The 25947-nt window shown below is 44.6% G+C and overlaps 1 protein-coding gene across 2 annotated transcripts; it reads right to left on the bottom strand.

The window, feature by feature from the left end:
* Positions 1 to 457: 457 nt before the first annotated feature.
* On the bottom strand, positions 458 to 25701 carry wfdc2 (WAP four-disulfide core domain 2). Of its 2 annotated transcripts, none has more exons than XM_072276605.1 (4): positions 25446 to 25701; positions 11220 to 11357; positions 5233 to 5370; positions 458 to 1128 (listed from the first exon to the last, which is right to left on the bottom strand). In XM_072276605.1, exons 1-4 carry the CDS (start codon positions 25543 to 25545, stop codon positions 995 to 997), a joined length of 510 nt encoding a protein of 169 aa, XP_072132706.1. In that variant the 5' UTR covers positions 25546 to 25701; the 3' UTR covers positions 458 to 994. The 2 variants fall into 2 exon arrangements, with proteins under 2 accessions (XP_072132706.1, XP_072132707.1); XM_072276606.1 differs by lacking the exon at positions 25446 to 25701 and adding an exon at positions 12081 to 12171.
* Positions 25702 to 25947: the final 246 nt, after the last annotated feature.

The following is a 25947-nucleotide window of genomic DNA, read 5'->3' as shown; positions in this document are numbered from 1 at the left end:
AAATGCTGGAGGAACTCAGCAGGCCAGGCAGCATCTATGGAAAAGAGTACAGTCAACATTTGAGGCTGAGATCCTTCGTTAGGACTGGGGAAAAAAATGATGAGGAGTCCAGAGTAAGAAAGGGCAGTGGGTAAATTTTCTGATCATTGATGTTCACCTGAAGGTTGTAGCAGGGGGAATATATGTCATTACATACCAGGACAAAATATTGAAACCTCCACAACGCAGAAGATTATTCTAGCACAATGGTAAATTGCCATAAGAGCGTAAAACGCAGGAACAGATTTAGGCTATTCAGCTCATTGAGTCTGCTCTGCCATTCCATCATGGCTGATTTATTATCCCGCTCAAGCCCATTCTCCTGCCTTCTCCCTGTAACTTTTGACACTCTTACTAATCAAGAACCTATCAACCTCCTCTTTACAGGCAATAAAAACACAAACTTTTTTTATGCAAATAAAAGATTTAATACTTCTGTTTAAACAGTTCCAGATATATCCATGTCTATCAGCAGTCTCTGTTCTATGAAGCAGAGACTTGCCTGGGCTGTGAACATCCAACGATGGGATGAGCTTGGTGAATTGATTCAGTACTCCAGGAGGAGGCTATGATCCGGTGGCAGTACAGATGGATTAGCAGGATCCTTTACTGACTTCAGTAGATCTCCACCAGATTTACAGCAGCACTCTAGTAGGACTCGAGCGAGAGACTAACAGGACCCTAGCAAGTATTATTCAATGTAATCATGGGGTACTAACAAAGTGGGGAGGTAATTATAGTTTCAATAGAGTCCTGCCGGAAAACAGACAGTACAATGGGACCACAGGGCAATAACAGGCCACACAAACATAGCGGTAACTGGGCACTAACAGGGTTGTAGCAGAGCAGTTAAAAGCACAGTGATAGATTAGCAATCTGGCATTAATGGCTTGAATATGGCACAAAGAAACCTCTTAACAACATTGATGAGGCATGCAAATATGTATGGTGGGCATTAACAGGGCTCAGAACAGGCATGCCCACAGGTAGTTTTACAACATTTCTGCTCCTCTGGACAGTCTCCATCATGTTGGCAGAACTCAGCACACATCTTAGTTCCTCGGGGCAAGGAGCACCTTCCTGGTTTCACTGTGTGAACACAAGCAACACCACATCAGTGTAGGCAAGAGGAAAAGCGGCCATCTGCTTGCGCACAGAATCAGAATCGAAACCAGGTTTAGTACCATGAAATTAGTTTTTTTTGCGGCAGCAATACATAAAACATACTATAAATTACAATAAGAAATATATAGTCTATTAAAAATGCAATTAAATAAATTGTGCAAAAAGAGCAAAACTAGTGAAGTAGTGTTCATGGGTTGGATCAGAAATCTGATGGTGGAGTGGAAGAAGCTGTTCCTGAAACATTGAGTGTGCCTTCAGGCTCCTGTACCTCCTCCCTGATAAGAGAAGAGAGCATGTCCTGGATAATGGGGGTCTTTAACGATAAATGCTGCCTTTTTGAGCCCTCACATTTTGAAGATGTCCAGTTGGACTTTAGAATGGTTCAGGGGCAGGGTAGACATACAACATGAAAATAAACAGGTTAGTTTTGGTCAATCCCATTACCATTTATAGGTTTATTTATTATAAAGGAAAATCCCCTAGAGAATTTAACATTGTACACAATTGGCCTTACCAAAGACTTATACAACTGCATCATAACATCCCAACTCCTATACTCATTCCCCCGATGAAGGCCAGTGCGCTAAGTGCCTTTTTCACTACCTATTCTTCCCTTGACAGCACTTTCAACAAACTACACACTTATACTCCAAGGTTGCTCTGTTCCAGTACTTTTGCTACTGCCCTTCCATGGATAATAAAAGTCATACTCTGTCTGGACTTACCAAAATGCATCACCTCACACTTATCTATATTGAAATCCATTTATCATTCCTTGGACCTTCGTCCCCAACTGATCAAGATCCTCCCGTTATCTCCAATAACCTTCTTCACTATCAACAACACTTCCTAATTTTGTGTCATCTTCAAATTTGCTGATCAACCCTTATGTATTCACATGCAAATCATTTATTAAATGACAAGGGTCCCAACACCAACCCTTGTGGCTCACCTCTAGTTGCCAGTCTCCATTCTAAGAAACAATCTTCAACCACCACCCTCCAAGCCACCTTACTAGCTCCCCTTGGATTCCATGGGACCTAAGTTTTTACACCAGCCTGCCAAGTGGGACCTTGTCAAAGACCTTGCTAAAGTCCAAATAGACAATATTCATTGCCCTACCCTCAGTTGCCCTGCTGGTTACCTCTTCAAAGAACACTAAAAGTTTCAACCAACATGATTTCCCACATGCAAACCATGCTGACTCCTCCCTCCTATTCAGAGTTTACCTGTCCAAATGCTGGTAGATCCTATCCCTCAGATAACTTCTCCACTATTAATGTCAGGCTGACCAGCCTATAGTTCCCTGGCTTGTGCTTGCTACCCTTCTTAACAATAGGACAACGTTAATCACTTTGCATTCTTCAGAAATGTCACCAGTGACTAATGATGGAGCAAGTTTCTCTGCAAGGATTTCCACAATTTCCTCTCTACAATGTCCAAGGATGTTCTCAGTCAGGTACTGGAGATTTATCTACCTTAGTGCATATGAGGCTGCAGATGTGTCTTCCCTGGTAGCATGAATGTCCTCCAAAACATTTCCACTTGTTTCCCTTATCTCTTGAGAAATATAATTTTATCCTCAGTAAACACTGAGGAGAAATAATCATTAAAATCCCCCCTGTCTTCTGTGGCTGGAGACTGGGTGGCCTTGCTGATCTCTGAGGAGTCCTACTCTCTTCTTAGCTGTCCTTTTACTGTTAATATATCTATAAAACTATTTGGGATTTTCCATACCCTTCCCTGCCTTCACCTCCTTTTAGCCTTCTCAATTTCCCTCATTTCTTTTCAAATATTGAAAAAGGGATTCACTCATTCCCAACCTTTTAAACCCAATGTATGCTTTCTTCTTTAACTTGAACAGACTCCTTAATATCACTTGTCAGCCGAGGTTTCCTAAACATAGCCATTTACTCTTCACTCTAACAGAGACATGCTGTCCCTGACTCTAGATATCTCATTATAGCCTCCCACTTGCCATTTGTTCCTTTCCCTTCAAGTAGGCTCTCTCGGTCAACCTCTGCTAGTTCCTGCCTAATTCCCTTAGTTAGTCCTGCTCTAGTTTAGGACCCTAACCTGTTGACATGTCCTATCTTTTAACGTCACTATCTTAAAACTAATAGAATTATGCTCAGTAGAGTGATAATGTTCTCTGACTGCCACCTCTGTTCCTTAACTTGCTTTGATCCCCAAGAGGAGGTCCAATATTGTACCCTGCCTAGTCTAACCCTCTGTATATTGACTCAGGAAACATTCCTGGATGTATTCCACAAATTGCCCTTTCAGGCCATTAACACTCTAGATGTCCCAGTCAATACCAGGGAAATTAAATTTCCCACTAACACAACCCTGCTATTCTTACAACCATGCACAATTTCTCTATACACCGGCTCCTCAAGTTCCTGCTGCTATTAGGGATTTACAATACAGCCCTATAGAATGAAGCTCTCCTTCTTGTTTTTAAGTTTTAAACATATGGCATCCGTTAGTCTTGCGAGACCATGGATCTGCATCTGGAAAGTCTTCACTCTCCAGGGCGCAGGCCTGGGCAAGGTTGTATAGAAGACCGGCAGTTGCCCATGCTGCAGGTCTCCCCTCTCCACGACACCAATGTTGTCCAGGGAAGGGCAAGGGCCGATACAGCTTGGCACTGGTGTCGTCGCAGAGCACTGTGTGGTTAAGTTCCTTGCTCAAGGACACAATCCACTGCCTCGGCTGGGGCTCAAACTCATGACCTTCAGGCTGCTAGTCGAATGCCTTAACCACTTGGCCACGTGCCCACACTATGGACTCACTGGACAATCCTCAAAGAAGGTCACTTCTAAAAACTGTTGTTTTGTCCTGTGCTATCAAACAGGCAACAACCCTCTTCACTTACCTGTATCCCTGTCACCCCTGTCACTCCTGTATCACTGAATACTGAGCTGCCAGTCGAGACCTTCAGATTAGATTAAAAATCTAATTTTACATATAAGTTTTAGGTGATTTATTTCAATCTGAAATCCACCATAAATTTGAATGAAGCACATTAGAGAGGCATAAGCTTTGATTGTCTCTGTTAGATTGAAAAACTCCATTGAAAAGTATAACAAGAAAATTAGCCCAGCTGGAAAGCTACTAGGAAACACTAAAGATAGGAAGGAAAAGGCTTATAATTTTACTAAAAAAGATTGAGGTCTGTGAAAATGTCAGAATTAACCACAGTAGGAGTAAAACAGTGTTAAAGAAAGGAAAAGGTGCGTATAAACATAGGCTAGAAAGAAATATAAAAACAGCTGGCATTTGATTCGACACATTATCTGCAATTAAAGTGGATCCCTTGTAGACTGAGATGGAAGAAATTATATTTGTGAATGAGGAAATCAAACTAAGATAATACTGGAATATATTGACAAGAAAGTGGTGACAGGGCTCTTAGAAGATAATAAGATTGGGTGCAGTCAACATGGACTTTTGAAGGGAAGTTATATTTGACAAATCTATTAGAGTTTATTGAGTTGCAGCAACCAGAATAAATGAGAATGAACTGATGGATGTGGTGTATTTGAATTTCAGTAGGTCTTCTATACAGAGCCCCACAAGCTTTATCAACAATATCAGAGTTAGGAGTATAGTCAAGTAAAAGTCAAAGTAAATTCAATATCAAAGTATGTATAGATTGCCAAACACTACCTTGAGATTAATTTAGGGTAAGTATATTGGCAGAGACTGAGGATTGATTATACGGTGAAAAGCAGGTTGTAGGAATAAATGGTGTCACACACGAAATGCTGGAAGAACTCAGCAGATCAGGCAGCATCTACGGAAAAAGATTTTCCATAGATGCTGCCTGACCTTCTGAGTTCCTCCAGTATTTGGTGTGTGTTGCCTTGGATTTCCAGCATTGGCAGGTTTTCTTGTGTTTGTGAGTAGGAATAAATGGCCCATTTCCAATTGGGAGGCTAAGGTTGGGTTGCTATGGGGATGGGATCTAGGGCTATCACAATCTGTATCAGCGATTCAGATGGGGAGATTATCTGACTTCTATGTTTTGTGCTCTTGGTGTAACTTGCTCCAGGTGTAGCCTACCTTGTTGGGGAGTGGCACATGTGTGCCCACACCCATTGCTGCAGCATTTCTCATCATCTGGGCAGTCACTGTCATCTGTACAATATTCAGCACACACTCCAACTCCTCTATGTCTTCGAGGACAGATCCCAGGCTTACCTACAGGAGTTAAACACATTGCAGTTGGAACTGGATCAGACTGTGAAGTACAACTCTCACAATATTCAGTAAAATAAATTGGCCTGCACACTTCTTGATCTGGTGCTCCTTGTTTCAAGGGCATAACAACAGAAGACTGCCCCGAACCCTTGTTCAACTCTTCTCCTTACTTTGATACTAGCTCATAAGTCTAGATTCATTAGTTTTAGGCATCGCACACAAAATGCTGGAGGAACTCAGCAGCTGAGTCAGAATCTACAGAGGGAAATAGAAATGTGATGGGCCATGACCCTCCATCAGGACTGGGAAGGAAGGGGAGCAGAGCCAGCATAAGAAGGTAGAGTGCACATTTGCGATCAACTCATCCTCCCACTTTTGTTACGGGGATAAGGTTTCCATTGTCGTTACATAATAACAGCCAGCCTCCGTATCCAGCACATCGCTCTCTGCGACCTCCACCATCTCCAAAGGAATCGTACCACTAACACACCTTCCTCCACCCCCTCCACTTTCCAGAATTGCTCTCTACATGACTCCCTCATCCATTCGTCCCTCCCCACTGGTCAGCCTCAAGGCACTTATCCCTGCCACTGTAGCAACTGCAACTTCTGCCTCCCTCACCACCGTTCAGGCCCTGAACAATCCTCCCAGCTAAGGCAATGCTTCACCTACAAGTCTGTTGGAGTCTTCTATTGTATCCGGTACTCCTGATGCGGCCTCCTCTACATTGGTAAGAGCTGATGAAGATTGAGTCACCGCTTCGTCAAGCACCTTCACTTCCTCTGCCACAAAAGGCAGAATCTCCTGGTGGCTACCAATTTCAATTTGATTTCCCATTCCCAAACTGATATCTGTCTATTGCCTCCTCTACTGTTACAATGAGGCTAACACTGGGTTGGAAGAACAACACCTCATATTCTGTCTGATGCCATGAATGTTGATTTCTCTATCTTCCAGTAATCACCCTCCAACTTCCCTTCTCTCTTTTTCCATTTTTCCATTCCCCATTCTGATTACCCTTGCACTCCTATCCTCACTTTCCCAACACCTCCTTCTGGTTACCTCCCCCCCTCCCCCCTCTCCCACCTAGCCTCTTTCTCTTTCTTCCATGGTCTACTTCCTCTTCAGCCTATCACATTCCACCTATCACCTCCCAGCTCTTATATCATCCCCTCCACCCATCCACCTTCCCTCTCACCTGGTCTCACCTATCACCTGCCAGCTTGTACTTACCCTCACCTCCATCCACCTTCATATTCTGGCTTCTGCGCCCCTCTTTCCCAGTCCTGATTAAGGATCTTGGCCCAAAATGTCGACTGTTTATTCCCCTCCAGAGATGCTACTTGACCTGCTGAGTTCTCCAGCATTTCATGTGTGTTGTTCAAGATTTCCAATATCTTCAATCTCTCTTGTGTCTTAGTTTTAGACATGTTGCTTCTCCATTGAGTTTGTTTTACCTAGTTCAAGGTGCACCGTAAGTACAGATTGTGAGTAATTAGATCAATTTCTGGTCCTAAAGGATCATCCCAATTTTGATGTAGTGTAACACTTTTGCCGAATGTTAAGGAAATAATGACATAGATTGGCAACTTGGCAATAGGTCAGCTCAAGTTCAAGTTCAATTGTCATTCAACCATACACAGAAATACAGCCAAACAAAACAACGTTCCTCCAGGGCCAAGGTACGAAACCCAGTATCAACAGTCACACACCGTACATATAGCACATATAATTATGACAGCAGAAAAAAAATTACAAAAAAAAATAGCCGAAGTCCCTGAGCGTCATGGCCTGTGGATTGATGGTGACTGGATGCTGTTCTGGAGCCACGTTTCTGCAAGAACAAGCTGCAGCAGTTCCTCATCTCGCGCAAGTGCAACCACAGATGAACGCAATCCACTTTGTCTTCCCAGCGGTGAACACTGGAAGGGCTAGCCGCCAACCCAGTCCGGAATCTAGTGGCACACCAGCAATTCCGGCTTCTCAACAGGCAACCCTGAGGCCCGAGGGTCTTGTCCGTGCAACAACTGAGTCGACACAGTGCCTTGCAGGAACCGTTACTAGAGAATTGGGGCCAATGGTCACGCAACAACAGGGTCTCCTAAAGGGGAAATGTGTCAGCACAAGGCCAAGAATATTATCCACGTGATTGTTTAAGCACATTGTTGTGTGTGTCTCTAAAATTGTTTCAAGCAGATCTTAAAAGCTTGCGATATTCTGCAATGTGATTTAAAACATAGCATAGCTGGGCTCCCATGTATAACACCACACTTCTTCAGAATCAACAGGTGTTACTGAAAAACTCAAGCCCTTAGTTCTAGATATTCCCACAAGGAGAAGCATCCTCTTCATATTTGGCCAGCCAAAGCCCCTCATGAACTTGTATGAGGGGCCAATAAGTGCAGGATCTAATGTCTCAAAGGTGGAGGTCCTCATGCCCTATGAGTGGAGGGCTAATGTTCTACTAGTGGAGAAGCTGATGTCTCATTAGTGAGGAAGTGAAGAGGTCAATATCCCACCAATAGAGGACTTACTGTTCCAGTGGAGATCTTTATATTCCATGAATGGGGGGATTCATTGGGAGGAATTTCTTCGGCCAGGGAGTGGTGAATCTGTGGATCTTGTTGCCACAGAGAGCAGAAGAACCCACGTCATTGTGTGAATTTAAGGCAGAAATTGTTAGGTTATTGATTGGGAAGGGGGTTAAGGGATACACAGAGGAGACATGAGAATGGGGTTGAGGGAGAAAGGGATCACTGTTGATTGAATGGTAGAGCAGGATTGAAGGGCTGAATGGCCTAATTCTGTGCCTATTTCTTATGGTCTTATTTCTCAAGTAGGGTCCCAATTTCCTCTGAGTAGGGAAACCGAAGACCCAAAATAGTGGACGTGATTTCTCATTCTAGTCAAAAACCTAATGTGTCACAGAATCTGGCAATGAGGATGAATTGGAAACAGAAGAGACTGAGATGCTGGAACCTGGTATTGGATGTTGATATAAAATTGTCAATTCCTTTCCCATCACAGATGTTGCTTCGCCCACGAATTTCTTTCAGTAGCTTGTTTGTTGTAATGAGGCTGAGGTGAGAATAAAGGCTGAGTAAGCTGGGGAACGATAAGACTATAACAGGCTTCCAAAAGGGGTTCTCATCACACACGATTAGGGGACCGTGACTACAAATGGTGTTTGAGGAAAAAGCAAACAAGATTTGGGTGAATATATTTAAAGTTGGAAAGATATCACAAAACATGGGAAACATAGTCCTGTTGAAGGATCTCTGCTCAAACTCCTCTTGCCAGTGATCATGGAGACTATTGTTGCTGAACAGAGGTTGGCTGAAGACACTTCAGCTCAACCAGATACAGGAATGTAGCTCTGACAGCATTCTAGTGCAATTTTTGGAGGATTCCTGTCTCAACACTGAGGAGCATAAAGCTCTTGATTGCATTCAGCAGCATGTAGTATTGATATGCTGCAGACCTAGACGAGTGCTCCATGCTCTATGTTTGTAAGACCTAATCTGAAGACAGGATGGCACGGCGTGCTGGTAAATGTGAACACATGGACTTGGTAAAACCAATCGATATATTTCCAGAGTGTGAAGAGACTGTTCGTCTTCCTGGTGGTTACAAGGTTAGTCTGAACCGAGCAGTGGATGGTGCACCTTATCCACTGCCCATGTCCCAGGATCTGTATGTTGTTTGATGCTGAACTGTTCTTTTGAATCTTGGCAAGTGAAGAGCGTACCATCGTGCTGATACAGTCTCCAATGTGATGGTGTACTCCCGTCACGTAGAGCAGCCAGGTGTAATGTTCTTTCTCAGTATGATGAACTGGAATTGGAATTGATTTATTATTGTCACATGTAATGAGGCACAATGCAAAGCTCATCTTGCATACTGCACACAGAGATCAGTTCATTACACACTGCATTGAGGTATTACAGGGTAAAATTATCAGAGTGCAGAATAAAGTGTAGCAGCTGCAGAGAAAGTGCAGTGCAGGTGGACAATGGGGTGCAAGATGATAATGAGGTTGATTATGAGGTCAAGAGTCCCCTATGTTGTACTCATTCATCTTATAACATGAGGTGGATGCTATCCTTGTGCCTGTTGGTACATGCTTTCAGGATTTTGTTTCTTCTGCCCAGTGGGATAGGGGGAGAAGATAGAATTCCCAAGGTGGGTGGGGTTTTTGATTATGCTGGTTGCTTTACTGAGACAGTGAAAAGTGTGGACAGGGTCCATGGAGGGAAGGCTGGTTTCCTGTGATGTTCTGAGCTGTATTCACAGCCCTCCTCTGCCATTTCTTGTGGTCTCAGGCTGAGCAATTGCCACACCAAACCATGATGCATCCATTTAGGAAGCCTTCTATGGAACATCAATAAAAATTGGCAAGGGACAATAGGGACCACGCCAAATTTCATTATCCTCCTGAGGAGGTTGCGGCATTGGTGAGTCTAGGTCATGGCATCTATGTGATTAGACCTGAACAGACTATTAGTGATGTTCACTCCTAGGAACTTGAAGCTCTCAGATCTCTCAACCTTGACACTGTTGATGTAAACAGGAGCATGTGCACTACCCCTGCCTTCCTGAAATCAATTACCGGTCCTTTTTATTTGCAGTTTTTGAAATTAAGGCTGTTGCCATGACACCATGTTATTAATTGCTCTGTTTCCTTCCTATACTCTGACTTAACGTTACTTGAGCTTCGCCCCACTACAGTGGGACCATCTGTAAAATTGTATATGGAGTTAAAGCAGAACGTGGCCATGCAGTCACGAGTGTACAGGGAGTAGAGTGGGAGAGGGTGGAGCTTTGCGGGGCACCAGTGTTGAGAATAACCATGGCAGAGGCGTTGCTGCTTATTCTTCCTGATTGAGGTCGCCAAGGACCCAGCTGCAGTGAGAAACTTCCAACTCTCAGAGCTGGGTGATGAGCTTGCTGAGAATTATATTATTGAAGGTAGAGCTGTAGTCAATAAACAATCATCTAACATAGGCTTCTTTACTGTCCAGTTGCTCTAGAAATGAGTGTAGGGCCCCTTAATGTAGACCAGGTGAACCAAAGCAGCTGACACTAAACATTTATGAAAAGTATGTGAATGCAGGACATTCCACACAAGATAATTTAGCCCCGAAGATCTTCCAGGCTATCATTGCTTTGGTTTACACAGTATCCTTCATTATCACTTTGACCATGATGATATACCGAGTTTCAAAGCAACAGTGAAGGACCCTAGGGTTTGTGCTCTGAGATGATCCCTGATGCAGTCTGTGATGCACTTCCTAGGAATGTTCAGCAATGGTGTCTGTTGTCTTCCTAAATATAGTCATTTGGTTTGTTCTGAGATGTAAATTCTAAGTGTGCTCTCACATATTAAGATAGAAAGGTGTAGATATTTAGAGGACCTGAGCTCCTCATGAATCATTGCAAGTTAATATGAAGGAGTTTAGAAGAATGAGAGGTGATATCTCATTGAAAAATACAATAAAAACCTGATTCAGGACTGAGTTAAAAAGGAATATCTCCATCCAAAGGATAGAGAATTTCTGGAATTCTCTGTTACTGTCACAGTACAGTTACCAAATACAGTACATCCAGGGCAGAGATGGAGAGAATTTAGCTCTGAAGGGGATTGAGTGATGTCAGATTGGTTCAGGAAGTGGCTTTCTCCTGCTGCTGTTGCTTCTGTTCTTACTCACAAGTGTGTTCACCGGGTGTTTGCTGTGACTTCATCCAAGGTATTTTCCAAAGTGCAAATTCATATTTTTACGAGTTATGAAGACCAGGCTTGTTCTCCTGTGAATGAGGTGAGGGATGAGGTGGAGGTGAGAAATACTTACTGAATGCCGGAGGCACACAGACTGCGCCGCAATCATACACGCAGCACTTGTCCGCGCCAGGGCAGTCTTCGTCACACTTGCATCCGCGCTTTGTCACCGCTACCACCAGTCTCCGTGGACACCGTCCGGATTTAACCGCTGCCAAACACAAAGCACACAATAGTCATTCTCCACTTATACTGAGTATCACAAACCTATATAAGGTAATCATGAAGGATTTAGCCGATACGAACTGGAAATCACAGTGACCTTTAATGGAACACAGTCTGAGCCGGAGACATTAGAGCGTCAAGAGAATGTGGTCATGGGGAAGAAGCAAAGGAAACATTCCAATTCAATGGCATATTATATAATCTTGGGACATCCCAAAACATTTTACACTCATTGAAATGCTTTTGAAGGACAATTACTGTTGAATTCATTGTGAGCAACTATTTTCCCCCCTGGAATTTCACACAAATTGCACTGAGTTAAAAACAGGAAAAGCTGGTCTTGTGATGTGTGTTGGAAACAAATACTGTATCATTCCAGAGCAGTGGAAAGAATTTCCCTGTTCTTGTTGTTAGTAGAATTATTATGTCCAACTAAATTGGCTCCTCCGACAGGGCCACATTCCCTAAGTTTATCAGCCAAAGTAATGTCCCCAGGCCTCCAAAGGGGGAAGGAATTATGACCTGTGACAGAAGATCTGACAGGGACATAGTCCTGCAGTCAGCAGATAGAGTAACAGAGTCCTACAGCACGACAGTACAGAAACAGGCCCTTCAGTCATCTAATCCGTGCTGAACTATTATTCTGCCTAGTCCTATCAACATTCACCTGATCCATAACCCTCCACACCCCTCCCATCCTTGTACATACCCAAATTTCTCCTCATTGTTGAATCAAATCCACATCCACCACCTCCATTGGGAGCTCGTCCACACTCTCACCGTGCTCTGACTGAAGAAGTTCTTCCGCAGACCTGAACAGAACTGGCCTCATTATCGTACTAAAGCAAGGGCCTTTGTGCAGGAAATGGGTTAGTCAGTGTCAGGAAGCCCAACTGTGGTAAAACCAGGGCGGACAACATTGAAGTGAATTAATAGAAATTTGATCTTTTTGTGCATTTATTTCTGGTCGCCCATGTTGAGGTTTTAGAGAGGGATGCAGAAGTGGCTCACCAGCAGGCAGCCTGGATTTAGAGGGCATGTGCTATAGGGAGAGGTTGGATAAAGCAGCAGAAGCTTAGGGGAGATCTGATAGAGGTATCTAAGATTATGAGAAGCATGGATAGACAGCCAATATCTTTCGCCCAGGGTTGAAATGATTAATACCAGAGGGCATGCACATGTGAGAGGGGGTATGTTCAAAGGAGATGTGTGGGGCAAGTGTTTTACAGAGAGACTGGTGGATGCCTGGATTGCACTGGCATTGGTAGAGGCATGTGAACATAGAGGAAATGGAAGGATATGGGCATTCTGTCGGCAGTAGGGATTAGCTTGGTTGGCCATTTGATTACTAATTTAGTTAGTTCAGCACAACTCTGTAGGCCAAATGGCTTGTTCCTGTGCTCTACCGTTCTTGTCCTCACTAATGGTCCAGATTTTGGAGGGTAATGTTCCAGCAAACGACTCATTTCACTGCATCCAATTACCATCAGTCTGAAACATTTATAAATGGATTCAGTAGGGTCAAGTGCTATATATTTACTAATCCTTGTCCAGCCTTGTTATGTATAAGGTCACTGAAGATGTCTGCAGGATCCTGTGTCACAAGATTTGCTTTCAGCGCAGGGACATGGAAGCTGAGTGGAAACTGACGTTTAGTTTAGGGAATATGCCGACCGAAGGCACCTGCCTCCTAAATTCTCCCTGTTCTGTTTTTTTATGGATAAATCACAGCAATTTTGAATTATTTTTGAGCACACTTCCTGTAGGTCTCACCCTTTGGAAAACTGGACAGGGTTTCAGAGTACAATATACCCAGCTCGGATGTCATATCTCTGACACATTTCTTGCACAAGATGACGCCAAGATACACACTGCTCATTCTTTCCAGCAGAAACCTGAACGAGGATTATGACACACATCTTCAGGTCACTCACAATTGAACAAGGAGCACCCCAGGCAATATGGGAAACACTCCTTGAGATAAAGTGTCCCAGCTATCTCTCAGAGCACTGATGTCTCTACATTCCTTCTTATTTCCTGATCTTCTTGCAGCACTGCTCCAGACACCAGGATCTTTCCACAGGGCAAGGCAGTTCAATCCTGTTGGCGCCCGTGGTACTGAGGCCACTCGTGGAAAGCAGCCGAACCGAGACCACACCGTGACCAAGGGATCTCAGTTTCAGATTTACTTATCAACACATACAGTGAAATGAGTTGTTTGTGTTAATAGCCGACACGCTGGAGGCCAACATAGTATGCCCATAATGCTCAGAGTAACACAGAACACAACTAAGCAAACCCCTTTCCTCTCTCTCACTCCCACGCACGGATAATCCTCCAGCAGCAGGACAGATCTCTGAGGTTCAAAGTTCAAAGTAAATTTATTATCAGATATATATATATGTCGCATTTACAACCCTGAGATTTATTTTCTTGCGGACATACTCAGTAGATTCAAGAATCATAACAGAATCGATGAAAGACCGCACCAACAGAGCAGACAAACAACCAGTGTGCAAAACACTACAAACTGTGCAAATACAAAAGAGGAAAAAAGAATAATAACTAAGTAATAAATATTGAGAACATGAGATGAAGAGTCCATTGGTTGTGGGAACAGTGATGGAATGAGTGAAATTGAGAGAAGTTATCCAATTGGTTCAGGAGCCTGATGGTTGAGGGGTAATAACTGTTCCTGAACCCGGTAGTGTGAATCATGAGGCTCCTGTACCATTTTCCTGATGGCAGCAGTGAGAAGAGAGCATGACCTGGCTGGAGGGGGTCTTTGACAGCGGATGCTGCTTTCCTGTGACAGCGCTCCATGTAGACGTGCTCAGTGGAGGGGAAGGTTTTAATTGTGATGAACGGAGCTGTAACCACTACTTTTTGTAAGATTTTCCATTCAAGGGCACTAGTGTTTCCGTACCAGGCTGCGATGCAATCAATATACTCTCCACCACACATCTATAGAAGCTTATCAAAGTTTTAGATGTCATAACAAATCTTTGCAAACGTCTCATGAAGTAGAGGTGCTGCTGGGCTTTCTTTGTAATAGCACTTACGTGCTGGGCCCGGAACAGATCCTCTGAAATGATAACTGAGGAATTTCAAGCTGCTGACCCTCTGATGAGGACTGGCTCATGGACCTCCAATTTCCTCCTCCTGAAGTCAATAATCAGCTCCTCGGTCTTGCTGACATTGAGCACGAGGTTGTTGTTGTGCACCACTCAGCCAGATTTTCAATCTCCTTCCTACGTGCCGATTTGTCACCACTTTTGATTCGGCCAACAACAGTGGTGTTTTCAGCACACTTACAGTGAATATGGTATTGGAACTGTGCTTAGCCTCACCCTTATAATTACAAAGTGAGTAGAGCAGGGGGCTAAACACACAGCTTTGTGGTACACCTGTGCTGATGGAGATTGTGGAGGACATGTAGTTGCCAACCTGAACTGACTGGAGTCTGCAAGTGAGGAATTGAGAATCCAATTGCGCACGGAGGTATTGCGGCCGAGGTCTTGAAGCTTATTGATTAGTTTTGAAGGGATAGTAACATTGAATGCCGAGCTGTAGTTGATAAAGAGCATCCTGATATATGTATCATTGCTGTTCAGATGTTCCAGGGTTGGTTGAAGAGCCAATGATAATCCATCTGGGCTGGATGCTTTCTGTGAGTTCACCCCGCCCCCCCAAAGGATATTCTCACGTCAACCTCAGAGACTGAAATCACAGGGTCATCAGGGACTGTGGGAGTTTGTGAAGCTTCCTCTACGTTTTGATGGTCAAAATGAGAATAGAAGGCATTGAGATCATCTGGAAGCGAAGCCCTGCTGCAATCTATGTCGCCTGAGTTCACTTTGTAAGAGGTGATAGCATTCAAGCCTGGCCACAGCCATTGAGTATTCTTCATTGATTCAAGTTTAGTCCGGAATTGCCACTGGGCCCATGAGCTGGCTTTCCAGAAATCATACCTGGACTTCTTGTATTTTACTTGGCCTCCAGGTATGAATGCCACTGATCTGGCTCTCAGAAGATTGTGGATCTCATCCAGGGCTTCTTGTTGAGGAAGACGCTGAATGATATTGTGGGGACACACTCATCTACGACCTTTTATAAAATCCATGACAATTGTGGCGTATTCATTCAGATCCTCTGGTGAGTCCTTGAACACGGCCCAGTCCACAGACTCGAAGCAACCCTTAGCTGTTTCTCTGCCTCCCGCAATGATCTTCACATTGTCCTTATCTCTGGAGCCTTGCTCTTTAGCCTCTGCCTGTATCAGCCCAGGACTATACCCAAATGCAGCCATCGGATCATGACTTCTGAACTTCTGATTGGCTTTGGGTTTTGATCTTCTGTATCAGCCCAGGACTATACCCAAATGCAGCCATTGGATCATGACTTCCGAACTTCTGATTGGCTTTGGGTTTTGATCTTCTGTATCAGCCCAGGACTATACCAAAATGCAGCCATCGGATCATGACTTCTGGACTTCTGATTGGTTTTGGGTTTTGATCTTCTGTATCAAACCCTGGACTATGCTGGGGGTCAAAAACTGACTGCACCAACTGACCAGCCGTCAGGCCTCCTCAAGCCTCCTGCTCGCAAGGACATGCACTGACCTGGAGCAACACAACAACTAGAGATGCCCTTTGTCCTCATGTCCACATCGTTGGCCTTTTGATGGCAGAGCTGAGGTTTGGACTCCCAATGTCCTGTGTCCCATATCTACGTCGCGGGCCTTTTGACCGCAGAGTGGAGGCCTCATTTCCGAATGTCCTTCATCACCTCTCCACATCGCAGCCCTCAAAACGCGGGTGTGGAGTGAAGGCTTGACCTCCAACTCCTCCATCTCCCTGTCCCTAAATCCGAAACTGACCCCTGACTCCCTTCCCTGTCCCCAAAACCATTCCTATGAACTTAAAAAAGCACTAAGTCTGAACCACAATCTCAACACAGACTGCAGCTCAGTGCCATCTTGAAGTGGTCTGGAGTGCATCTGGCCCCTGTCCAGCCCAATCAACAACACATGTTCACTGTGCTGCCCTGCTTCCCAGATGACATTGTGAGGGAGGGAAGAGGGTGGTAGATGCCAGTGTGAGGGACGGAGAAAGATGGTAGATGCCAGTGTGGAAGAGGGAGTTTGGTAGATGCCAGTGTGAAGGAGGGAGAAAGATGGTAGATGCCAGTGTGAAGGAGGGAGAAAGATGGTAGGTGCCAGTGTGAAGGAGGGAGGATGGTAGATGCCAGTGTGAAGGAGAGAGAAAGATGGTAGGTGCCAGTGTGGAGGAGGGAGAAAGATGGTAGATGCCAGTGTGAAGGAGGGAGGATGGTAGATGCCAGTGTGGAGGAGGGAGAAAGATGGTAGGTGCCAGTGTGAAGGAGGGAGAAAGATGGTAGATGCCAGTGTGAAGGAGGGAGGAGGGTGGTAGATGCCAGTGTGAAGGAGGGAGGGTGGTAGATGCCAGTGTGAAGGAGGGAGGGTGGTAGATGCCAGTGTGAAGGAGGGAGGGTGGTTGATGCTAGTGTGAGGGAGAAGCATGATAGATGCCACTGTGAGGGAGGAGAATGGTAGATGCCAGTGTGAAGGAGGGAGGCGGATGATAGATGCCAGTGTGAAGGGAAGGAGGAGGATGGTGGATGCCAGTGTGAAGGGAGGGAGGATGGTAGATGCCAGTGTGAAGGGAGGGAGGAGGATGGTAGATGCCAGTGTGAAGGCAGGAGAAAGATGGTAGATGCCAGTGTGAAGGCGGGAGAAAGATGGTAGATGCCAGTGTGAAGGAAGGAGGATGGTAGATGCCAGTGTGAAGGAAGGAGGATGGTAGATGCCAGTGTGGAGGAGGGAGAAAGATGGTAGATGTCGGTGTGAAGGAGGGAGGATGGTAGATGCCAGTGTGAAGCAGGAAGGATGGTAGATGCCAGTGTGAAGGAGGGAGAAGGGTGGCAGTTGCCAGTGTGAAGGAGGGAAGAGGATGGTAGATGCCAGTGTGAGGGAGGAGGATGGTGGATGCCAGTGTGAAGGAGGGCGGGTGGTAGATGCCAGTGTGAAGGAGGGAGGGTGGTAGATGCCAGTGTGAAGGAGGGAGGGTGGTAGATGCCAGTGTGAGAGAGAAGGATGATAGATGCCACTGTGAGGGAGAAGAATGGTAGATGCCAGTGTGAAGGAGGGAGAAAGGTGGTAGATGCCAGTGTGGAGGAGGGAGGATGGTAGATGCCAGTGTGAAGGAGGGAGGGTGGTAGATGCCAGTGTGAGGGAGAAGGATGATAGATGCCACTGTGAGGGAGAAGAATGGTAGATGCCAGTGTGGAGGAGGGAGAAAGGTGGTAGATGCCAGTGTGAAGGAGGGAGGAGGATGGTAGATGCCAGTGTAAAGGAGAGAGGATGGTAGATGCCAGTGTGAAGGAGGGAGGATGGTAGATGCCAGTGTGAAGGAGGGAGGATGGTAGATGCCAGTGTGGAGGAGGGAGAAAGATGGTAGATGTCAGTGTGAAGCAGGAAGGATGGTAGATGCCAGTGTGAAGGAGGGAGAAAGATGGTAGATGCCAGTGTGAAGGAGGGAAGAGGATGGTAGGTGCCAGTGTGAAGGAGGGAGGATGGTAGATGCCAGTGTGAAGGAGAGAGAAAGATGGTAGGTGCCAGTGTGGAGGAGGGAGAAAGATGGTAGATGCCAGTGTGAAGGAGGGAGGATGGTAGATGCCAGTGTGGAGGAGGGAGAAAGATGGTAGGTGCCAGTGTGAAGGAGGGAGAAAGATGGTAGATGCCAGTGTGAAGGAGGGAGGAGGGTGGTAGATGCCAGTGTGAAGGAGGGAGGGTGGTAGATGCCAGTGTGAAGGAGGGAGGGTGGTAGATGCCAGTGTGAAGGAGGGAGGGTGGTTGATGCTAGTGTGAGGGAGAAGCATGATAGATGCCACTGTGAGGGAGGAGAATGGTAGATGCCAGTGTGAAGGAGGGAGGCGGATGATAGATGCCAGTGTGAAGGGAAGGAGGAGGATGGTGGATGCCAGTGTGAAGGGAGGGAGGATGGTAGATGCCAGTGTGAAGGGAGGGAGGAGGATGGTAGATGCCAGTGTGAAGGCAGGAGAAAGATGGTAGATGCCAGTGTGAAGGCGGGAGAAAGATGGTAGATGCCAGTGTGAAGGAAGGAGGATGGTAGATGCCAGTGTGAAGGAAGGAGGATGGTAGATGCCAGTGTGGAGGAGGGAGAAAGATGGTAGATGTCGGTGTGAAGGAGGGAGGATGGTAGATGCCAGTGTGAAGCAGGAAGGATGGTAGATGCCAGTGTGAAGGAGGGAGAAGGGTGGCAGTTGCCAGTGTGAAGGAGGGAAGAGGATGGTAGATGCCAGTGTGAGGGAGGAGGATGGTGGATGCCAGTGTGAAGGAGGGCGGGTGGTAGATGCCAGTGTGAAGGAGGGAGGGTGGTAGATGCCAGTGTGAAGGAGGGAGGGTGGTAGATGCCAGTGTGAGGGAGAAGGATGATAGATGCCACTGTGAGGGAGAAGAATGGTAGATGCCAGTGTGAAGGAGGGAGGGTGGTAGATGCCAGTGTGGAGGAGGGAGGATGGTAGATGCCAGTGTGAAGGAGGGAGGAGGATGGTAGATGCCAGTGTGAAGGAGAGAGGATGGTAGATGCCAGTGTGAAGGAGGGAGGATGGTAGGTGCCAGTGTGAAGGAGGGAGGAGGATGATAGATGCCAGTGTGGAGGAGGGAGAAAGATGGTAGATGCCAGTGTGAAGGAGGGAGGAGGATGATAGATGCCAGTGTGGAGGAGGGAGAAAGATGGTAGATGCCAGTGTGAAGAAGGGAGAAAGATGGTAGATGCCAGTGTGGAGGAGGGAGGATGGTAGATGTCAGTGTGAGGGAAGAAGGACAGCAGATGCCAGTATGAAGGAGGGAAATCAGATGGCAGAGAGGAAGAATCTGTTCCTGAACTGCCTCTTTAATCATATATCGATGTTAATAACATTACTGACCAAATGATAAGTTCTAATCAGTCACTCTCTGAAAGTCACAAACGTGTATTCACATCTCAGATATTATTCCTGACAGGTGATGACACATACATTGACACTGCCTGTCAGGTTTATTTTGATGTTGATAATCTCACTGTTGATAACCGTACTGGTACAGAACACACTGCTACATATTGATCTTCCTATTCTCTTCAGTAGATACCAGCATATCTCAATTGACACCTGTACCAACACCAACAACAAACAATCCAATAGATGCCAATGGCTAGGTTGATGACCACAAAAATTCCTGAATATATCTGCTTACATTGACACTCTCTGACAGATGTCATTACATATACTGACACTAATACCTACTTGGATAATGATGTCTATATCGTTGCAGACCCAAGATAGGTAGCAATATCAGAACTGACTTCAAAATAACCCATGTGCACATTGACTTGTAGATTCTCCACTTGTTACTAATTTCTAAATTGATACCATTGTTAGCTAATTATACAATTTATGTTTGCCCCAGTTCTTTGATAATCACAGTATTGATACTGAGACTATTTCTCCCCAGTAGGACTAACTTCAACACTGTCAGCAATATACCATTAGTAACAGACAAAGCATCCTCCAAAGAACACTGACTGAGATACTGGTACAGTGGTCAAGTTACCAGACTAGTAATCCAGAGATCCAAGTACAAATCTCACTTCAAAATTTAAATCCAGGTAATAGTCAGGATTTTTTTATATATATAAACTTGTTGTCTGTGATGATGACATAAAACTACTCTTTGAGGGGGATGAAGTTTGCTGTCTTGATTCAGGCAGCAACATCCAGCTAAAGATCTGCCCTTCAGAGCTGGTAGCAGTTATAGCGAAGCTACGCCTGTGCAGTACAGTGACAACATTGGCATCTACCCAATGACATGGAAAATTGCCCATTGTCCTGTTCACACAGAGCAAGACAAGTGCAGTTCAGCCAGTTTATGCCCCTGGTCTTCATTAAAGTGATGGAAGGGGTTGTTTACAGAATTATCAATTGGTACTTGGTAGTGCGGTAGTTAAATTACCGATTAATCCAGAGGCGCCAGTTCTAATTCCACTGCAGCCCTGCAGTTAGTAATCTAGAACAACTAGTTCTGGCAATGACAACCACAAAATCTAATGGATTGTCATGAACTTCCTTGGCAGAGGGAAATCTGGCACCCTTACCTGATCAGTTCAATATGTCCTTGACAATCGAATTAACTCTTAATTGGCCTGTCAAACCTGTGAAGCTGGATCATCTCCACGTTCTCAAGGTCATTTTGGGATAGCCAGCAAATGGTGGCCCTAGTGACAGCCAGACCCTGAGAAAATGGTTAAATTAAAAAAAAACTTTTCGTCAATGACCTAGTTCAGATTTTGCAAGGACCATGCAGCTGCAAACCCTACTGTGGTGTTAACTCAAACTTCAGAGTACCAGAGATGGGATAAAAATGATGCTCCTTGACACAAGGGTTGCATTTGGCCTCATTAAGGAGCATTGATAGCACCAAAGTCACTGGGTATCAATGGCCCTGTAAGTGGGTCATGATTGTTGGTCCATAGTCTCAGCACCAGGCCATCACAATAGGAGTTTCTCAGGGCAGTGTCCCAGTTTCAACAATGATCTTTCTCGGGTCAAAAAGTCAAAAGTGGGGCTAAATTGCTTCTTTATTAGGTACACCTGCTCATTAATGCAATTATCTAATCAGTCAATCATGTGACAGCAACATAATGGAAAATTGCCATAACGGAAAATTGCACGCAGACATGGTCAAGGGGTTCGGTTTTTGTTCAGACCAAACATCAGAATGGGAAAGAAATGACTGCGGATGATTGTTGGTGCCAGAAGGGGTGGTTTAAGTATCTCAGAAATTGATGATCTCCTGGGATTTTTGTGCTCAACATTGTTCAGAGTTTACAGAGAATAGTGTGCAAAATGAAAAGCATTCAGTGAGTGGCAGATCTGTGGGCGAAAATGACTTGTTAATAAGAGCGGTCAGAGGAAAATGACTGGTTCAAGCTGACAGATAGGTGACAGTAACAGCAGTGTGCAGAAAAGCAATTCTGAAGGCGTGACACATTGAACCTTCAGGTGGATGGACAACAGCATCAGAAAACCACAAATATACACTCAGTGTATCTTAAAACCTGTCGATGCTAGAAATACAGTGTGCTGGGTGATGCCTTGGAGGGAGAAACAGAGATAATGTTTCAGGGATGTTTGCTAACATATGCACAAAGTTCAATTCCATTTTCAAGTCCATAGAAAATGAACCAATTGATATCTACATGGATACGGCCACTCTGCAAACAAAAATTCAAAGTTTCTACTTTCAGTAGCAATTACATTTTTAAGTTTATAAGTTTTTAAGGATCTGGCATGTCTGGAAAGGCCAACATTCATTGACTATGGGAAGGAAAGGAAGGAGGTACAGGAGCCTTAGGTCCCACACCACTAGGTTCAGGAATAGTTATTACCCTACAACCATCAGGCTCCTGAACCAGTGTGGATAACTTCACTCACCTCAACTCTGAACTGATCACAGAACACAACCCATGGACTCACTTTCAAGGACTCTACAACTTACATTATCAGGATTATTTATTTGTTGTTGTTGTTGTTATTATTATTATTTTTTTTTTTATTTACACAGTTTTTCTTCTTTTGCACATTGGTTACTTATCATTCTTTGTGTGTAGTTTTTCATTGATTCTATCGCATTTCTTTTTTCTACTGTGAATGCCTGCAAAAAATGAATCTCACGGTTGTATATCGTGACATATACGCATGTACCTTTATAATAAATTTACCTTAAAATTTGAACTTTATCCCAAGGTGCTTCCTTGAGGCAGAATGCTGAGCCAGTGACTTGCAAGGCTGTGAGGAGGTTCAACCACTTGGGTGGATTTGAAGTCACATATAGTCAAGACCGTGTAAGGGCATTAATGAACAGGAACGTTTGAGCTGAGGGAGTGAATCAGGTTAACCAGTATGTTTGTTTAACAGGCATTAGTCAAGGACCAGCTTTTAGCTTATAGCTTTAAATTACAGAAAGTTGTAAAATTAGTCAGCTCCATCATGAGTACTAGCACCTATGGTATCCAAGACATCTTCAAAGAGCAGTGCCTCAGGAAGACAGCGTTCATCAGTAAGGACCCCCACCACTCAGAACATGTCCTCTTCTCATTGTTACTGGCAGGAAGGAGGTAAAAAGCCCGAAGGCACACACTCAGCGATTCAGGAACAGCTTCTTTCTCTCTGCCATCCGATTCCTAAATGGACGTGAATCCCTGAACACTATCTCACTACTTATTAAAATTCATTTTTGTTTTTGCAATACTTACATTAACTTACTTATTTATATATTTACTGTAATTCAGTTTTCCCCCCGTATTTATCATGTATTGCATTGTACTGGTGCCTCAAAGTTAACAAATTTCACAACATATGCTGGTGATATGAAACCTGATTCGGATTCTGAACTCTATGCTGGTTACAATGCTCTCTAATGTATATGTTGGTGCTGTTGTTTTCCTTCACTCACAGATTACATATGCACAGGCCCCAATTTTCCAGGCTGAATGAACCCTTTCAGCAATTTCTCAGAAAGTCACGATTTTCTCTAATTGCAGCTGCTTTCTGCATTTGTTCAGTCTGGGTGGGTTTCTCCCTGGACCCCAGACTGACATTTGCCTTCAGTGCCACTGAAATGAGTCTCTGTGTCGAGTCTGAACACATGTTGCTATAATTGAATCTCTGTTGATTTGAAGTCAAAGCAAGAAACAGATGCTCATTATAAAGCCATAGCTAACCGTCTAGCTGGAGGGGAATGTGTGGCAGGGACAAGGTGAGATGCAGAAAAACACAAAATGCTGGAAGAACCCAGCAGGTCAGGCAGCATCCATGGAAAGGAATTAGCAGTTGATATTTTGGGCCGAGACCCCCTCATCAGGACATTTTGTATGTGTTACTCTGGATTTCCAGCATCTGCAGAATCTCTTGTATTTACACAGAGGGAGACAACTGTCATGGGGTGCTGCAGCTCCCCCCCTCCCCCTCCCACAACCTGAGGTAACTTTGAGAGCCTCAATCTGCCACTTGGTGTATTTCTTGTCTTTTATTTCACCTTTGAAAGGAGAAGTAAAGCCTTTTACATTTCTAGTGCAGACTCATCACTGGAGTCAAATGGGAAGACCGATGACATGAGCCATACACAAAATGGTGGAGGAACTCAGCAAGTCAAGCAGCATCTGTGGAGGGGAATGAACAGTCAATGTTTCAGGCTAAAACCCTTCATCAGGACTCTTCAAAATCTCTTCCAGCACTTTGCGTGTTTGTGCTCCAGATTTCCAGCACCTGCAGAATCTTTTGTGTCTCTGATGTGTCAATGACAAGACTTTGCTTCAAGCAAAATATGTGGGTATCAGGAGTTTCTGATCTCCACCATCCCTATTCAGCAGGAAGTACTCTCTATCATGAGGAAAAAATAAATAACTCGCAATTAAGTAGCTCCTATAACATCCTGATGACCTTTACAGACAAGATACTTCAGTAATGTAGGCATTTAGGTAATATGGAAGACATTGAATGGGGTGCAGCCAGATATGCTGGTGATTTTAGTAAAGCTATTACAATGTGTCAGTGAACTAAAGGCCCAGACACTGATGCAGAGCAGAATAGAACCACTCATAGAGTGCTGTGTAACGCACAGCCATGATATCACAGAATAGAATCTCTCATAGAGTGCTGTGTAATTTACAGTCATGATATCACAGCACCCTATGTGTAACGCGATATCTCTATATCATACTTTCTCATACTTATCTATATACTGCTGAGCTGCTGTGTAGATCGCCTGTGAATTATTACATTGCTCAAAATGTTGAATAACTGCAAGCTGCTCAGGCTTCACAAACTTTCCCTGTATTTCCATGTTGATGTAGGGAGGAAAGGCACCAGGAGATGGGCAGAAAAGGGAGAGAGAGAAGCTGGCAGGAAAAGGGAAGGTATAATGCAAAAAAGACATAGAGGGAGTTAAACAAGGAAGTTTGAGAGTGTAAGAGTCAGGAAAACAAAGGGGAAAGAGATTTAAAAAACAGAAAGGGAAGAAGGAGGATAAATAACAGAGGCAGGAACTAGACAAACTGGGGACGGTGGGAGAGGGAATGTGCAATGGACCCCAAGTAAGGCTGCATTAGGAGTGCAGTGGTAACTCCCGACACCACCCTCTATCTCACAGGGAGTACCATGTCGATTTAACAGAATGACAGCTGGAAAACAGAAGGTGACTGGGTTAGTTAATTGAAATTTTCACGATGGAAAATAGTCAATGGAGAAAAGTGATTCTTGTGAGTTGAGGAATCCAACAGTAGGGGTCAGGACCAAAAATACCAGAGCAAAGATATTCAAGGGAAGAGTCGGCAGCCATTGGCATACACTGATGGCAGGAAGGAATCAGAACTGTCTTCGGCATGTGCTAGTGATATCAATCTTAAATCAACATTTGACATAGTAATCAACTAAAAACAGTTATTAGTAGTTCTGTGTGGGGTTAGCACACTCTACACACTGGAACAGGCTGACAGGGCTAACAGAATGGCCTGCTTCTGTTCTCATGTTTCTAAAGTTATGAAAGGTAGAGAGTGAATTGAACAGCAAAGAGAAAAGGAGATGCTGCCTACCCTGCTGACTCCCTGGGCATTTTTTTGTGTGTGTCGCTCAGAAAAGGAGGCAGACAGGAAGAACAGACAGAAGAGAAAATAAGTTAATTTGAAGAGAGAGAGAGAGTGATGCAGAAGGAGACAGACGTAGGCAGATAGAAGACAGAGAGTGGGGAAGATGTGAGGGAAGGGGTAAATCAAGCCAAAGAGAGAAGATAAATCAGCCAGGGTTGTTCTGATGGTCATTGGCTCGGAATAAGACCTAGCAGCTGAAGCTGAATACAGTACTCACAGAAGCCAGCAGCATTTAGCTGCCTGCTGAAAATGAAAGGAATTTACATAGAATGGGTTTCTCCCGGTACTGTTCATACAACTCGAGAGTAATGAGAACGTCTGAGATATGGAGAGAGTGGTGAACTCACCCGTGAAGTTGAGTCCTTGGGTTGAGGTTGAACCCAGCCACAGTAGGATCGTGGCAAGGGTGAGGACCAGGACGAGACGGTCGGGAAACCATGTCCTCATGTCCAAGGGTGAAGAAGCAACAGCAAGTGTGACGGCAGAGACACAGGGAATGAAACACGTCTGTAACCAGTCTGGTGAGGGTAGATCTCATTACCTCAAGTATTTCAAATATTCAGCCTGGGACCTAGCCAATACCATACATAATGTCTGGGCAGAAGCTTAATGCCAGTTAGGATTTAAATCTGTTTCCAATTTAGCTGCATCCCTCCAGGGTCCTAGTGCTGCCAGCATAGCCTCAGAATATGTAGTCATGTGTTTGGTTAAGATTTTGTCTGCAGAAACTTTCAGAATTGCAATTCTTGGCAGTGGAAGAAGTACAAAAACATTTACAATGAAAATCCTGGAGCTGAGAAGTTCTGTTTGCCAAGATAGTTTGAATAGGCTGAGGCTCTTTTCCCCAGC

Source organism: Mobula birostris, chromosome 2 (genome assembly GCF_030028105.1).
Source record: "Mobula birostris isolate sMobBir1 chromosome 2, sMobBir1.hap1, whole genome shotgun sequence".
NCBI lineage: Eukaryota > Metazoa > Chordata > Chondrichthyes > Myliobatiformes > Myliobatidae > Mobula > Mobula birostris.
Note: the sequence above shows the minus strand (reverse complement) of the source record. Positions and strands in the feature narration are given on the sequence as shown.

Excerpts from the sequence above, each read along its gene's own strand:
- wfdc2 (XM_072276605.1), bottom strand. The coding sequence starts at position 25,545 with ATGAGGACATGGTTTCCCGACCGTCTCGTCCTGGTCCTCACCCTTGCC. Across the intron at positions 5,371-11,219 it reads CTGTGTGCCTCCGGCATTCA|GTAAGCCTGGGATCTGTCCT; the intron begins GTAAGTATTTCT and ends TAACTCCTGTAG. Across the intron at positions 1,129-5,232 it reads ATGTGCCACTCCCCAACAAG|TGAAACCAGGAAGGTGCTCC; the intron begins GTAGGCTACACC and ends GTGTTCACACAG.